This window comes from Triturus cristatus, chromosome 11, assembly GCF_964204655.1.
Source record: "Triturus cristatus chromosome 11, aTriCri1.1, whole genome shotgun sequence".
Lineage (NCBI taxonomy): Eukaryota > Metazoa > Chordata > Amphibia > Caudata > Salamandridae > Triturus > Triturus cristatus.
The window spans coordinates 420,268,899-420,283,166 of NC_140594.1; the positions used below are offsets into that span (position 1 = coordinate 420,268,899).

General features: G+C 43.0%; 1 protein-coding gene across 3 annotated transcripts in view; it reads right to left on the reverse strand.

The window, feature by feature from the left end:
• The window catches only part of LOC146784361 (RNA/RNP complex-1-interacting phosphatase-like), a 141,818-nt gene that overhangs the window by 53,473 nt on the left and 74,077 nt on the right, over positions 1-14,268 (reverse strand). For all 3 annotated transcript variants that reach the window (XM_085636199.1, XM_085636198.1, XM_085636197.1), the window contains exons 7-9: positions 7,379-7,454; positions 6,298-6,414; positions 5,883-5,915 (exon numbers count right to left, since the gene is read on the reverse strand). In XM_085636199.1, coding sequence (XP_085492325.1) covers positions 5,883-5,915; positions 6,298-6,414; positions 7,379-7,454 — 226 coding nt within the window. The remainder of the gene's footprint in view (positions 1-5,882; positions 5,916-6,297; positions 6,415-7,378; positions 7,455-14,268) is intronic.

Here is a 14,268-nt window from a genome sequence, read left to right on the forward strand (position 1 = left end):
GATAGATATATATATATATCTATCTGTTGTGGTGTCCTTTCATTTTGGTATTCAAGGGATTATATATGGTATCACAGCTGGCTTCACATGCCATTCAGAGTTTAGCCTAAGACTGCTCTTGTCCATGCTACCACTAGGATAGCTGGTCTATAAGGTTGACTTTACAACCAATCACCATAAGGGTTGTTTGGACTGATATAAGGTGTACACTAGAACTAGTGACATCATACATCAGGCCAACTTCTCACAGTAACAAACGGTAACCTATGCCTATCTCATTAATAAGACATGCCAGATGTATTTTTAAACTGCACTGGATCCTTACTGCCCGGGGGACTGCGACACTACACAATCACGATGTACCATGCTCAGTCACGGGGAACATCTGGGGCAGATCCCCTTCTAGAATATATACACATCCAGTTTTTTGGTGGGGAGGAAGGGGCGGGAGGGGGGGGGGGGGGGGGGGGGTGTTTGGCTTGGGCCCGGGGGAATGCCTCTACATAGGATAACAGGCCACACACAAAGATGCTGTTGGCTACCGTATCTGCTTTGATCCCCACAAGCGAATGCACACTGATCAATACAGTTATGTTACAGGGTTTATGTTTGGTAGAACAAAGTTTTCCAATTGGACTGTGTACTGGTGATTCAAATAGTTAAAGGTTGGGGACGAAAGGTGGGTGGGCCTTCTGCATACAATTCCACGCATAGGGCCAGACTAGGCATGCACTCTGGCTTTACACACATTTTGAAATGTTCCTATGGCCACAACGCACCACTAGAATTAAAAAAATTGGAATGATTGAGGGACGGGCTCAATCCACAATCGTCATACAATTTACGCTTAACTGTGTAGCCACATCCGATGTCCTCAGAGGCCCTTAAACTCCGGAAAAATGGCAAGGGCAGATATTTCATACCTCTTACTCTGAGTTTGCGGGGGGGGGGGGGGGGGGGAGATACTGCAGTGTGTATCAGGGCGGGGGTCCCCTTTGAGGTCCTGGATACGCAGATCGACATCAATGGCAGGTACACACTGATCAAGAGATAATCTAGATGGCGTGCCAGTGTTGATTGGCAGCACCTATGTGCTGAACACAGAATAGGATACCTTCCTGGCCTGGGTTGAGACAGCGCTGGTAGACTGGACCATGTACCCATGGATAATTGGCGGTGACTTTAATCCAGTACTGGACATCAACCTGGACCGCACATACATTCCCCATGCCATTCGCAGCAACAATTCACCAAGCCAAAGCCCTTCAATCCTGGGCCCAGGGATGGTCATTGGCGTACGCATGGCGAAGTAAGAACAGAGGAATGTGGGAATATTCATTTTACTTCCCAAGACACGCATTACATACACGAAAAGGTAATTTCCTATGCTCCCCCACATTGCTAACCACATTACCCACAATACATCTCGGAAAGACTCTCCGACTACAACTCCCTGGAATTTACCATGACTTGGGGGCACGTGCCTACATTAGTCCAGACTTGAAAGCTGAACTCCCGATTACTAGAAGATGACTTTTCCGCACCCATACGGCCACCACTCTCGGCACATTTCACACTAGATACAAATACGGCATCCTCACCCTGAACAGAATAGGAGGCCTTCAAGGTCATAACGCGGTCGGCGGCGATTCGCTCTGTTGCTGGAGTGCGGCACACCATAAACCGAGACCTGAAGCGGGTGGGCGAGAGCATGAGCAAACTGGAAAGGGATGCAGTATCTGGTGGGGAGAAACTACCTGAACTGCAGCCTGCACGCATGGAGTACGCAGACCTGCTGGAGTGCCGATGCGTAGTGGACTACAGCTCATACACTCAGAAAACACAGGATATCCCAAATGATAAAAAACATCCCCCTCCAATACCCATACTTGAAATTACCACCCCACCACATGCCCGCATAGACCTACAAAAAGGCGTGAACGAAGCCTTCCACGAGTATTACGAATCCCTCTATGCGGCACCTCACGTGGTAGAGCCTCAAGCGATCAAAGACTTCCTGGATGCGGTCCGTCTGCCGCAAGTAGCGGCAGCAGACAATCTGACACTGGTGGCACCATTCACCATGACTGATATCCGAGAGGCCATTAATGACCTCTCCCGTAACAAAACCCTGGGGCTGTACGGCCTATCAGTGGAGTTCTACGCTCCCTTTGCCACACAGTTGTTGACTCAATTGGAACACCTGTACTGTGCCTACTGGATGAGGGAATGTTACACTACCCCACTACAGCACAAGTCCTGGTGACCTCACTGCCGTAGACTGGCAGAGACCGCACGGACATCACAGCATATAGCCCCTTGTCACTATTAAATACTGAATATAAAATATTAAAACAGTTACTAGCTTGCCCTCTGATCCCTCTTCTTCCGAGACTCGTATATGTGGACTAACGTGGCTTTGTACCTCCTAGGTACATCTCTGAATATAAAGACTCAACCAGGTGATAAATGCATCCCCGGAAACTCTCCCCAGTGATGTGTGTCTCACTTAATTTCCGCCAGGCCTTTGACAGCTTGAGCTCGGAATACATGTTAGCCGCTCTTTAGCAATATGGTGTTCCCCAGGCGTTTTTGGTGGATCACACTACTAAATACATTTCCAACGGCGCAAGCTTGTTCTGGAGCCCATATCTCAGGCCCCTACAACATACAGCTGGGCACAAAGAAAGGGCGCTCGCTTTGTCCCATACTTTGTGCTGGCGTTCGAGCCATTGGCATACACGTTACGTCAAGGTGCCTGGAACTGGGGTGTCCTTATTGGAAACAAAACCCATGCACTGTCTCTATAAGGAGATTACACAATACTATACACCAGGGACCTCCAGGAGAATTCACGTACTGTGGCCCACATTTTTTCACAGCTCGAGTCGATCACAGGACTAGCCATTGACTTTGATATATCATATGAATTTGCATTCAGTGAGGGTTTCCAGCTGCCCGCCATCCCTTTGGAACGGCAGATATTACAGTATACTCAAATATTTGGGAATCCAGCAGGATCTCTTAGAAGGAAACCTTCAGAGGGCAATCCCCTCTAAGCTCCCAAGTCCTCTTCTGGATTTAACTCCCACTTTCTGTAGCGGGGCGCCTCATCATATCTAAAATGGTCATGCTCCCGTGCATCATTTATTTTTTTCACCAACCTACTGGTAGTAATCCCGGGAAAGTTCTTCAAGCTTCTGAACACTAATATTTAATATGGGGCAAAGCCGGTGACGTGTCAACCTGACAAAATTGCAATTACAGTCAGATGCTGGGGGAATGGGGTCTGGACTTCAGGGCTTACTGCATGGCAAGCCAACCGAAATGGCTCTTATTGGCTGGCATGCCGCAATCTGCACTAAATAGCGTGTACACCCAGTATGATAGCACAGGAAATGTTACATGCACTACTGTGACCCAGGGTACGAACCCCAGCCACGATCAGCCTTGAAAAACACTGCTCAGAATACTGCGTATGCCCCCAAATTCCACTTCTGGGTCTCACCACCTCCATAGAGACCTTAACCCAACACAGATTATCCAAGTGGGAACAGGCAGCAGTAACCACTATAGGCACTCTGTTTGGGGATGGGACATTGTCCAATCATGCGGATTTCACAAACTAACAGGGGCCCACAGATGTTCTGTTTCTACTGCACACAAGCCTAGTGCCCTACGTTAAGCGGCATTGGGCCCCCACTGGGGATGAACCCGCAATGCACGAGCTAGTACACTGGATATATGACACCCAATACAATGGTTTTACTGAAGCATACAAGCGCACTTGCCATCACCCCTGCCACCATTACGGACTAAATGGAAACTAATTGCGGTAAGGTTTTTCCAGAGAAAGAATTGAGTTCCCTCCTGAATACCCAAAACATCTCTTGCAATTTGCGATTAATATTTGTCCAATATGCGATACTGGAACAAGCATACCTCACGCCACATATTCCACTCCGCTGCAGCGATCTGTTCATGATGCCCTGAGCAAGACGCAGATATACTGCACATTCTATGGGCTTGCCCTGCTCTCTCCACATACTGAGCACAGATTGCTGCAGGAGGTGGTTGAGGGGTGGGGGCCCACATAGCGGAGAGCAGTCGCCAAGGTCTATATCCATGCCTGAAATGTTATAGAGTTCAAGCCAAATTTGCAGACTTAGTTGCTTATACTTTCGACACACCTAATCACGAGGCGACTGAAATCGGCGGCTCCACCTACCCTGCAGAAAAAAGGCCATTGCCATGAGCTGGGACCTCCTACTGTCGGCCTTTAAAGCGTTAGACATGTCCACAACCTAGTAACGCCGTAACCCCTCCCCCCTCTAGAAGGGCATAATTGAGTTGAGGCACAGGGAGATACGCATCAGCCCACACTCAAACTTTTACTCTACACATGACCGTATCACTGATGACAGGCCATAACAGACTGTTATGCTACGATTGTCAAGACTTCTGGCCAACCGGCAATACCATATGGATGGTGCTTTGAGCAATAATTCCACCTCACCTTCCCCAGCTTCTTTAGATGAAGCATGGTTCAGGTATTACAAATGTGTTGCAGTTGGTACCCTCTGTAATAGAACCCAATTTTGAGAACAATGAAAATAATTATTTCAGAGCTAGGACACTGCCCTGACTTACAGAAGTGATAAGTTGCCTATTTCACAGACTATGTACCTTTGAGTGACAGCCAATATGCTGACCCTGACCCATCAGGATAACGTCTTTATCAACCCATCATTCAAGCAGAGATATTCCCTGAAAAGGATTGTGGATTTGATTTAATGCTAAAAACACCAGTAAAATGTAGTGATAATGCATAGTCCCTGCCACAATGAGGATTCACTTTTAAGGTTTTTCCAATGGAAATGACATGAAACGTGTGCAATGCAGATGAATGGAGTGAAACCAATCCCTTTGTTAGAGATGGAGGAAGATCTGAAGAATTACCAACATTCTGGATATCTTTCCACCAATAAATGTGCTTGCTAACGAGAGAGCATATATCTGAATCCCTGGTTTGAATCTTTCTTCCATAACCTAATTACCTAGAGTAACATGTTTCCATTTGTAAACAAAGGAACCAGCTTCATGCCTTGCTTTTGTAGTACGTGATGGAATATTTTCTACAATTAAAGATTAATTACCCAATAACAGAACAATTGTTCATAGGACTTTCCAGTGGATGGCAAGAGGGGGTACCTCAAAGCAAAAGGCATGCCTAGTTTGCACACAATTCTCAACCGATTTGGCTTTAGTGATCTTTGGCTATAATGCAAGATGTTGTTATAACTGCTCTGCTTACTGGAGTGGATGACTGGAGGGGAAAGGAAGGAGATAGATTTTTATTGGAAGGGTTAGTCCCAGAAACAGATTGTCTCAGTTCTCTCCTCTTTCTTGTCTGCCGCCTATTAGATCACTGTTTTGACTACTGAGGCTATGGGATAAACACTGAAAGAGTTGACAACTTTGTTGGTGGTATCAAACGACAGCCTCTGCAGCCCCGGTACAGGGAAGGGAGCATTGATAGGACTATACATTGCAGACTACAAGCTAATTTGCAGATGAATCTAGGTGCTTAAATACCAATTAAGTAGCTTATATTTGTTGTTATACACGGAGCAAACTTCACCAACAGAGTATAAGTGCTGTACAAAAGGAGTATGTGAACCCAAGGCAGGAATGAACCATGTGCTACTTGTGTAATTGTGGGAAGGCCTACAGGAGCTGACCATCTACTTCCCCAATTATTACAGTAACCTAAAACAGTCTCAACAGGTGTTACCAATTCTCGGACACAGTGGTTCAGATAACAGGCTTGGCTCCATCTCAGGCAGAGATGTACTCAATTGAGCATAGTTAGGTTTCCTTACCTTTGAGACCCATGATGTTGCCAAGATGAAGACCTAAAGGAGAGGAGGAACAATTATTATGGGGGCAATGAAGATTTCTCTGTCAGTTCAAATAAAGCTGAGCCACAGATAATGTGTCAAGTTCACCAGTAAAAGGAATGGCAAAGCCCTAAAGCCATGCTACTCCTCTGACCTGTTTTAGTGCATCATTCACTACCCTTGGTGTACTTTGTGGTACGCACAAAATTACAACTTGGTGAATTTCCACATAATCTGCAGGCAAGGTTTTGTATTTTACAAGCAATGCAGGAAAGGAGTTCTGCTCAGCCAGCTCAGTCTGGTACAGTTAACTCACAAACATTCTTTTCTGGGGCACATCAATAGTTTCTAACAGTATGCAACTGTTATCTGAATACAGTCAAAAGAAAGAATGTACCATGGAGCTTGGTAATGATGAGATTGAAAGTGGCTGGATCTGCTGGAAAGATTGCCATTTGCAACCCACTCCTGTCCACTGTGCATAGACGCTCTTGGTATTTTCTGGGCTGGATCACTAGAAAGTTAAGGGGAAAATGGTTACTTTCGCAAAACACATTTCTTCTATGGACTAACAAAACATGAAGTTCGAGATTAACTTGCCTCTACAAATAGGAAGTTTCCTAAAGAGGATTTATCTTGCACAATAGCAAGAGCCAAGAAGCTAACATTGACCTCAATTTTTACTGAGAATAATTTAAAAAGGGAACTTTATAATCATTAGTGTCCCTGGTTGCAGGATTCAGGGATGATGTACATGGTGGAATGGCACAGAATTTGACAAGGCAGCTGTTAAAGAAGTCTGGACTGTGATTTCCCCCACCCACAAAAAGGTTTAAAAACACAGCTAGTCGTGGGCAACACATGATGTGGAAACCACGTGCATTAATACTGTATAGGAAGATTACAAGTAGGGCTGTGATGTACTGGGAAAGGCGTACATAGGTACGAGTCCCACTTGTCCCGACCCATCACATTCATATGGGTGAAAGGCTTAAACGGCACTGTGCAAGAGGGTAAGTTACCACATATTTGTACGGGTCTTGCATCACTACATAAAAAAGTAAAGTTATGACTGGTACAACAGAGGTGGGGGCCTCCTACTAGTGCAATTACCTACAGATGCAAAGAAAACGAAAAGCAGAGTGAACACAGACTGACAAAGCAAGACATAGCACAGCAGATGTGACTATTGTCGATGCCTAAGACGCACCATTAGTAAACAAAGTCAAGCAGATAAGACATAAGGAGAAATATGATGCTGGTCCAGTGATGGGATACACTTAGAATTTGCAGGACAGTACCCCCATAACAGGGTGGCTAAAACATTGCACTGATGCACAAGCTTCCATTGAAAAAAAAAGAAAAAACAAAAAAAAAAAAAGCAGACACCACACTTTGATAAGTTGTGCATGTGCACCCCTTTCAAGAAATAGGGAAAAATAATTGTGCACTACTGAGCTTCAGAACAATGGACTTACTTCGAAGCTGGCTTGCCCTGAAGGTCAAGTATATAGTTTTGCCTTTCTATCGAATGTCCTCGGCTTTTGTTGAATACTGAAAGCAAAGTAAAACACAAGCAGTGTTACCAATATTTTGCGCACCAAACCAAACGCAAGTGGAACAAACACTCATGATTTCTCTTGAAAATATGGCTCAGTTATTCAAATTTCTGTCAAATATTTGAACCACTGATCTATTAAACACAGGATGGACTTATAGCACAGGTACCGGAAGCACTGACTGACATAACTAGACCGGTTACTTCTCAGGTTTTATTTGTTGCACAGCAGTCAACACATTACTCTACTACGATAATGCACCCCTGCAAATGAGCTCAGGTTCTTGCAATGATACGGTTCAGGTACACCAGCATCGAAATGTAGATTTCAGCACAGATTAGAATGGAGCACTCCGAAACATAGCCGAACCCAATGGCAAAAAAAGCCATCTATGGTGGTGTCTCTAACTTGGTGCAGGGGTCACAGCAAGACCAAAGGTCAAATATTAACACTTTGTAAAGCTCCGAATCGCAACAATATATGGCAGGAGAACCCAAAGCATCTGATCTCAAGTAAAAATGCTGCAAACTAAATTCCACTGCTTTACACATTTGGGACACTCACAAAGTGTTTCCACTACTGTCTGACCTTTTGCTGAATGAGCAGTGACCTGTTACCTAAGCAGCTGTTATTCTTTGTTGTAGCAAAGCATATTACAGGATGCAATTCATGCAACTATGCTTTGTGTTACAGGTCGACCTTTGTTTGCAAGCACCAAAATGTGATCAATTCTTCTGAAAGATTAGATCAGCATTTCCCAAACTGAGGGTTGGGACCCACTGGTAGGTCAAAGGCCGATTTTTAGAAATAATATTTAACATTATTAGCTCTCTTTGTGCACCAGTGTTCGGGTGCTGAATAATGTCCACAAGTCAAGTTTTAAAACAAACCCTTGCAATATTCCAAAATAAGACTCCAGGTGAACCTTCTATTTGTTGCTGTCGTTTTCTTACTTTATAAAGCAATTTCAACAGAATATGCTCAATATAAGTGATCATACACAACCATACCACTTTTGTATGACTTTCACACAAATTAGGAAATAACGATGTGGCCTAAAAGCCACAGCTGCAAACTTTAGATTTGGGAAATCAGGTTAGAGCCCAGGCATTGGCTCAACATCCTTTGATTCAGAGCAAATCACTTAATCTCCCGTGCTCATAATAAAATTAATCTAACCTTATTTTCAGATGACGGAAGCCACCACCCCACTCTGAAAAGTGTTTATTGGCAGATCAATAATTTGGCTACAGTCTGATCATTAAAGGCATGGTAAAAAAAAAATGCTATTATATTAATACGTCCCTGCCTCGTGTTCTTAAAGCTAAGTGGATTGTGAAAGTTTTTGGCATAAAATTTCAAGGCTGATCAAAATGTAACATTCTCAGTTCAATTAAGGTTTGGAAAAATTGTTGGACAAACTACCAACTCACTGAGGTGAAATAGGAACTTTCTGAATAAATAGGTACTTGCTGAATGAACTTTGGACTAGGTCTCAAAGTTAACAGAAGAAATGAGCAGTAGTAAGGCTTCACGACTGATAAAGCATTTATATCATGAACCTGTCGAGAGGATGCTAAAGTGTTCTTCTAAAACTAGTAATAACCTGATTTAAAGCCAGGACAAATAATGAGGTTCATTTTAAGTCATATCTACAGGAGTGCAGAAGGGCACCCCACTCCCCCTGCCCCCACACCAAGAACAAATAGGCGGTACTTCTAACAAAACAACAGCAAGTACCCAGTGATCAGTGGGGCACACCGAATAGCTGCACACTCAGTACATAGACACTTAGATTAAAGGACAAGCATAACTAAGGTACAGAAATAAGTAGAAAAAACACATGAGTGCTGTGATAACGAAATGGTTAGTTTCTTTGGATGACGTCAGATGTCAATGTCAAAGATTTTTGTATAGAGCACAAATCACCAAAGGTCTCATGGCGCTAGATGTACGCACCAGAATCTTAGACATAGATGCCCTCCAGATTTTTTCACCCTTTTATTGGAGACTTTGATATGTCAGTTTATGCTGGTTTCTTCCTTAGGTTTCTCAGCAAATACACCATCATTGATGGAGGCGGGTTGCATGTGAATCCAGAAAATTCAACCTGGAGGAGGGGGGGTCTTATTTGGTGCAATAATCCAAGCAATATAGTGATATCTCTGGCTGTGGATATTTCACAGTGGTTTCACGGTTAAATTGTGCGCACCAGCAGGAATGTTGCGACTGGCTGGACGGAACCTGCAGAGGAAGTTGCAGCCGCCATTTTATGGATTTGGAACAGCTCCCGGGGCTGAAAGTTTGTCGAAACTAACCCAGTATAAGCCTGCAAAGGTATTGTTTTAACTTATACTGGCTGATAGATATATCTATCTCCTACTGGGGGTCGCCAGTGGGTAGTTATAGTTAGGACCTATTATCCATAGGAAATCCGCAACATTCTATTTGGAATAACTTTGGCACCGGTTGACGAATCTTCACGAAATACTCAAAACTCATGGCCCTCTCCGGTCCGCTCCTATCCTGAAAATCTCAGAGTGATACTTCAAGCGGGGGCCTAGAAAAAAAGGGGGGGGGTCCCAAAACGTGTTTCCCCCATGCAATTTTCCATAGGGACCTTTAGTCGCATCTACAGCCCGAACTGCTGAATGGAATTACACCAAATTTGGCAGAAAGGTAGACCTTGGTTCAGAGTCGTGCCTTTTGCTTAAATGGTGTAAATCCGTTCAGTAGTTCCTGAGAGAATCAAATATATATATAAAAATATATCTCTATGGCCGCGCTCGATCGGCGCACCCTCCCGATCACGAGCTGCATGCTAATTGGCTGTCAACTGTTTGTCAACAGTCAAAACCAGGAGTGTTGGCAGCCATTTTGTGCCTCGGTAGAAGCGAGGCTGAAGAAATCAGTGGAACTAGTGTGTAAAACTCATAAAGGGGGCAGGGTAGAAATACCCTGACCCTCTAGACCTGCTTAGGGGGGGTCCCACAAGGACGCCCCGGGCCGTAAAAAAAAATAATCTTTTTTTTAAACGCGAAATACGCGCAGGGTGCGCGAATCATGCCATAAAAAAAACAAAAAAAAAAAAAAGAAATACGGGCTTTAATAATTAGCCAAATCCCAGGGGCAAACATTTTAAATTTTATGGGGGGGCCCCAAAAGACCCCCTCAAGCCCTGGGGACCACCACTCCCCGGGGCTTTGTATGTTGTGGAGGGGGCCGCGTGGCCCCCCTCCTGGAGCCCCCGAGGGCCCTGGGGACCGCCACCCCCCCAGGGCCGGCTCCTGCAGTGTCCCGGGGTGCCCATCCCCGGGACACTGCTGTTTGCTATGGCAGGGCGAGAGCAGAGGCTCCTGCCCTGTCATAGCAAACTTGGTTTGGATTTTGAAAGAGCAGGGAAACCTGCTCTTTTTCAAAATGCAAACCATTTTGCTTTTCCACATGGGGAGCTGCATGTTAGCAGCTCCCTGTGTGGAAAAACAATGCCGGCTCCCGACGGACACGGGGAGCCGATGGGACCGTGGGGGCATTGGGGCTCCCCCCACGGTCCCCAATGTTATATATGAGACTCAGGGGATGGGGACCCCGGGGAGAATAGAAATTAGGGATAGGTGCTATTTTTACGGTAAAATTAGGAGTTGCGCACCCAGCGCGGTCCCCTGGTGTGCACGTGCTGGGTGCGCGACTCCTAACGCGAACATGTATATGACGTCACGCACAAGTGCCCGAGCGTCGCGTAAAGTAATACGCATGTGTCGTGTATGCGCATGGAGTCACGTACCGGTCGCATAGCAATCGCGCAGGAAAATATGCACCCATCGCACACTCTACGTGGATCCTACACAACAATTGTAAAATGGCGGCTAAGTTCCGCGCAGTGATCGAGAAAGGTACACCTTTGGGTGCGCGACTCCAAATAAAAACTATATATATATATCCACCTCACAAAGTTTCGCTTCGAAAACCCGAGCCACTAAGAGCGTGGTGTACGACAACTTCCTTAATATAATCATGTGACACACCCAAATCATAAACAGTGAAGACAGATTTTCCGTTTGAAAGGATTCTCAGAGCTAGGAAGACAGTCTTTAAAACATTATTGTCACGGTATTGTGGGGAACTACACAAGTGCTAAAATATTGCTTGTATTTTTCATCATAAAATTTAAGCACATCAAAAGGAGATATTATCTCTCACGTTCGCGCTTGGAAGATTGAAACGGATCTCATTACCATAAGCAATCAAACTTGTCACAATAATCTTGCCCAAGTGGGCAAATGAAAATCTTGGACTAGTTTAAACCAGTCAATATCGATCAAATGCATGAAAAAGTCGGCACTTTATACAAAATCGCAAACATCCGATCACGTTAGGGCCCACTGTGGCGTGATCTGATGTTAAATAAAATATTAGCGTTTCAATATTTAAAAAAAATCTCAATTTATATTAAAAATATGTAATGTAAATAAAAAATAAAATATGTAAAAATAGTTTTAAAAATGTAGAAAACAGTACCAAAACACTAAATCTAACAATACATTTAAAAATTAGCATTTAAAAAAGCTTAGAAATTCACAGAAAAAAAAAATAGGTTTTAGGGGTGCTATAGTTAGCTGGAAATTTCACTTGTACAAAACCAGTGAAATTCCCCCGTTATAGTTAGTTAAGCTAACTATAACTCGCGCGCCCGCAATAAACTGCTGAGGACGTCCCATATTACATCACTCATGACATGGTCAGTGACATCACTGATGACATCATCCTTGTGATAGAGTGGCAGACCTCCTTCTCACCCTAAAATAACCTTTGATACACACTCAAAAATAGAAATTAACATTTTCAAAACAATGGACATACCAATACCACTTACAACACACCTATTCAGTAATTCCATGATCTACACACATCCTCTCATTCACTAACAGTCCTATACAGTCACTCATACATGTACTCACTCATCATATGTACCCATACACCTATACATCCTGTTACACACCGACACTCATCCATAGAGTTATTCACACAGTCACATGCAAACAAAGTATCAAACATCCATTTACTTGCATATACAGTTAGACCCACACCACCACACTTACTTCTACAGAAACTTACACATACTTACTCTCTTAAGCAATCATTTATAGAAACACATACTAATTTATACAGGAACTCTTCCAATCTCTCATTCTCACATATACTCACTTATATATACCATTACTCACATATACGAGTTTAAAACGTGTAGTTACTCATATAGACACTATTGAGACAGTCATTCACTCACTAACACACCCATACACTAATCCACCCATACAGTCCTGCACACATGCTGTCTTCAACACAGTGAGTCACTCATTCATGCATCTATGCACTACGTAATACCCCCACCAAACCATACAGACACTCATACTGATACTCAAAAAAACAACTAATAACCTGTATAGACACTTCTGTAGCTACTCACCAACCCATGTAGCCACTTATACACAAAGTGAGAGACTGATAGATATTTATATATTTAAACATTACTCACTAACCCATGTATTCACTAAGATACACTTAGTTATACAATCAATTTTTCAACAAAAAAACATAACAATCCATTTAGACACTTCTATACCCATTTATTCTTCCATCGACCTTGATATACATATATAAAACATATTTAAATTTCAGAAAAGCACACATTCAGTGAGTGACGTCATGAGTGACGTCATCAGCAGTGCATTGCAGGCGCGCGAGTTCAAGTTAGCTGAACTAACTATAACGGGGGAATTTCACCCTAAAACCTATGGTTTTTTTATGTCAATTTCTAAGGTTTTGTTAAATGCTAATTCCCCAACTATAACATACCTAAAACCTATGAAGAGATTATATTATATATATATATATATATATATATATATATATATATATATATATATATATATATATAAATAACTGAAAAAACCATAGGTTTCAGGGGTGTTATAGTTAGCTGGACTTTTCACTTGTACGAAACCATTGAAATTCCCCTGTTATAGTTAGTTCAGTTAACTATAACTCGCGCGCCCGCAATGCACTGCTGATGACGTCACATATTACATCACTCATGACATGGTCAGTGACATCACTCATGACATCACTGATGACATCACCGATGACATCACCGATGACATCCAGTGAATGTGTGTTTTTCTGAAAATTAAATATGTTTTATATATGTATATCTCAAGGTCGATGGAAGAATAAATGGGTATATAAGTGTCTAAATGGAGAATTTGTTTTTGAAAAATTGATTGTGTAACTGACTGATTAAGCGTATCATAGTGAATACATGGCTTAGTGAGTAATGTTTAAATATGTAAATATCTGTATCAGTCTCTCACTTTGTGTACAAGTGGCTGCATGGGTTGGTGAGTAGCTACATGGGTTTCTATATAGGTTATTAGTTGGTTTTTTGAGTATCAGTCTGAGTGTCTGCATGGTTCAGTGGGGGGGTATTACGTAGTGCATAGGTGCATGAATGAGTGACTCACTCTTTGTATGTGTTGAAGACAGCATGTGTGCAGGACTGTATGGGTGGATGTGTGTGTATGGGTGTGTTAGTGAGTGAATGACTGTCTCAATAGTGTCTTTATGAGTAACTACATATGATTTAAGCTAGTATATGTGACTATTGGTGTATATAAGAGAGTATATGTGAGAGTGAGAGATTGAAAGAGTTCCTGTATGAATAAGTATGTGTTTCTATAAGTGATTGTTTAAAAGACTAAGTATGTGTAAGTTTCCGTAGAAGTAAGTGTGGTGGTCTGTGTATAACTGTA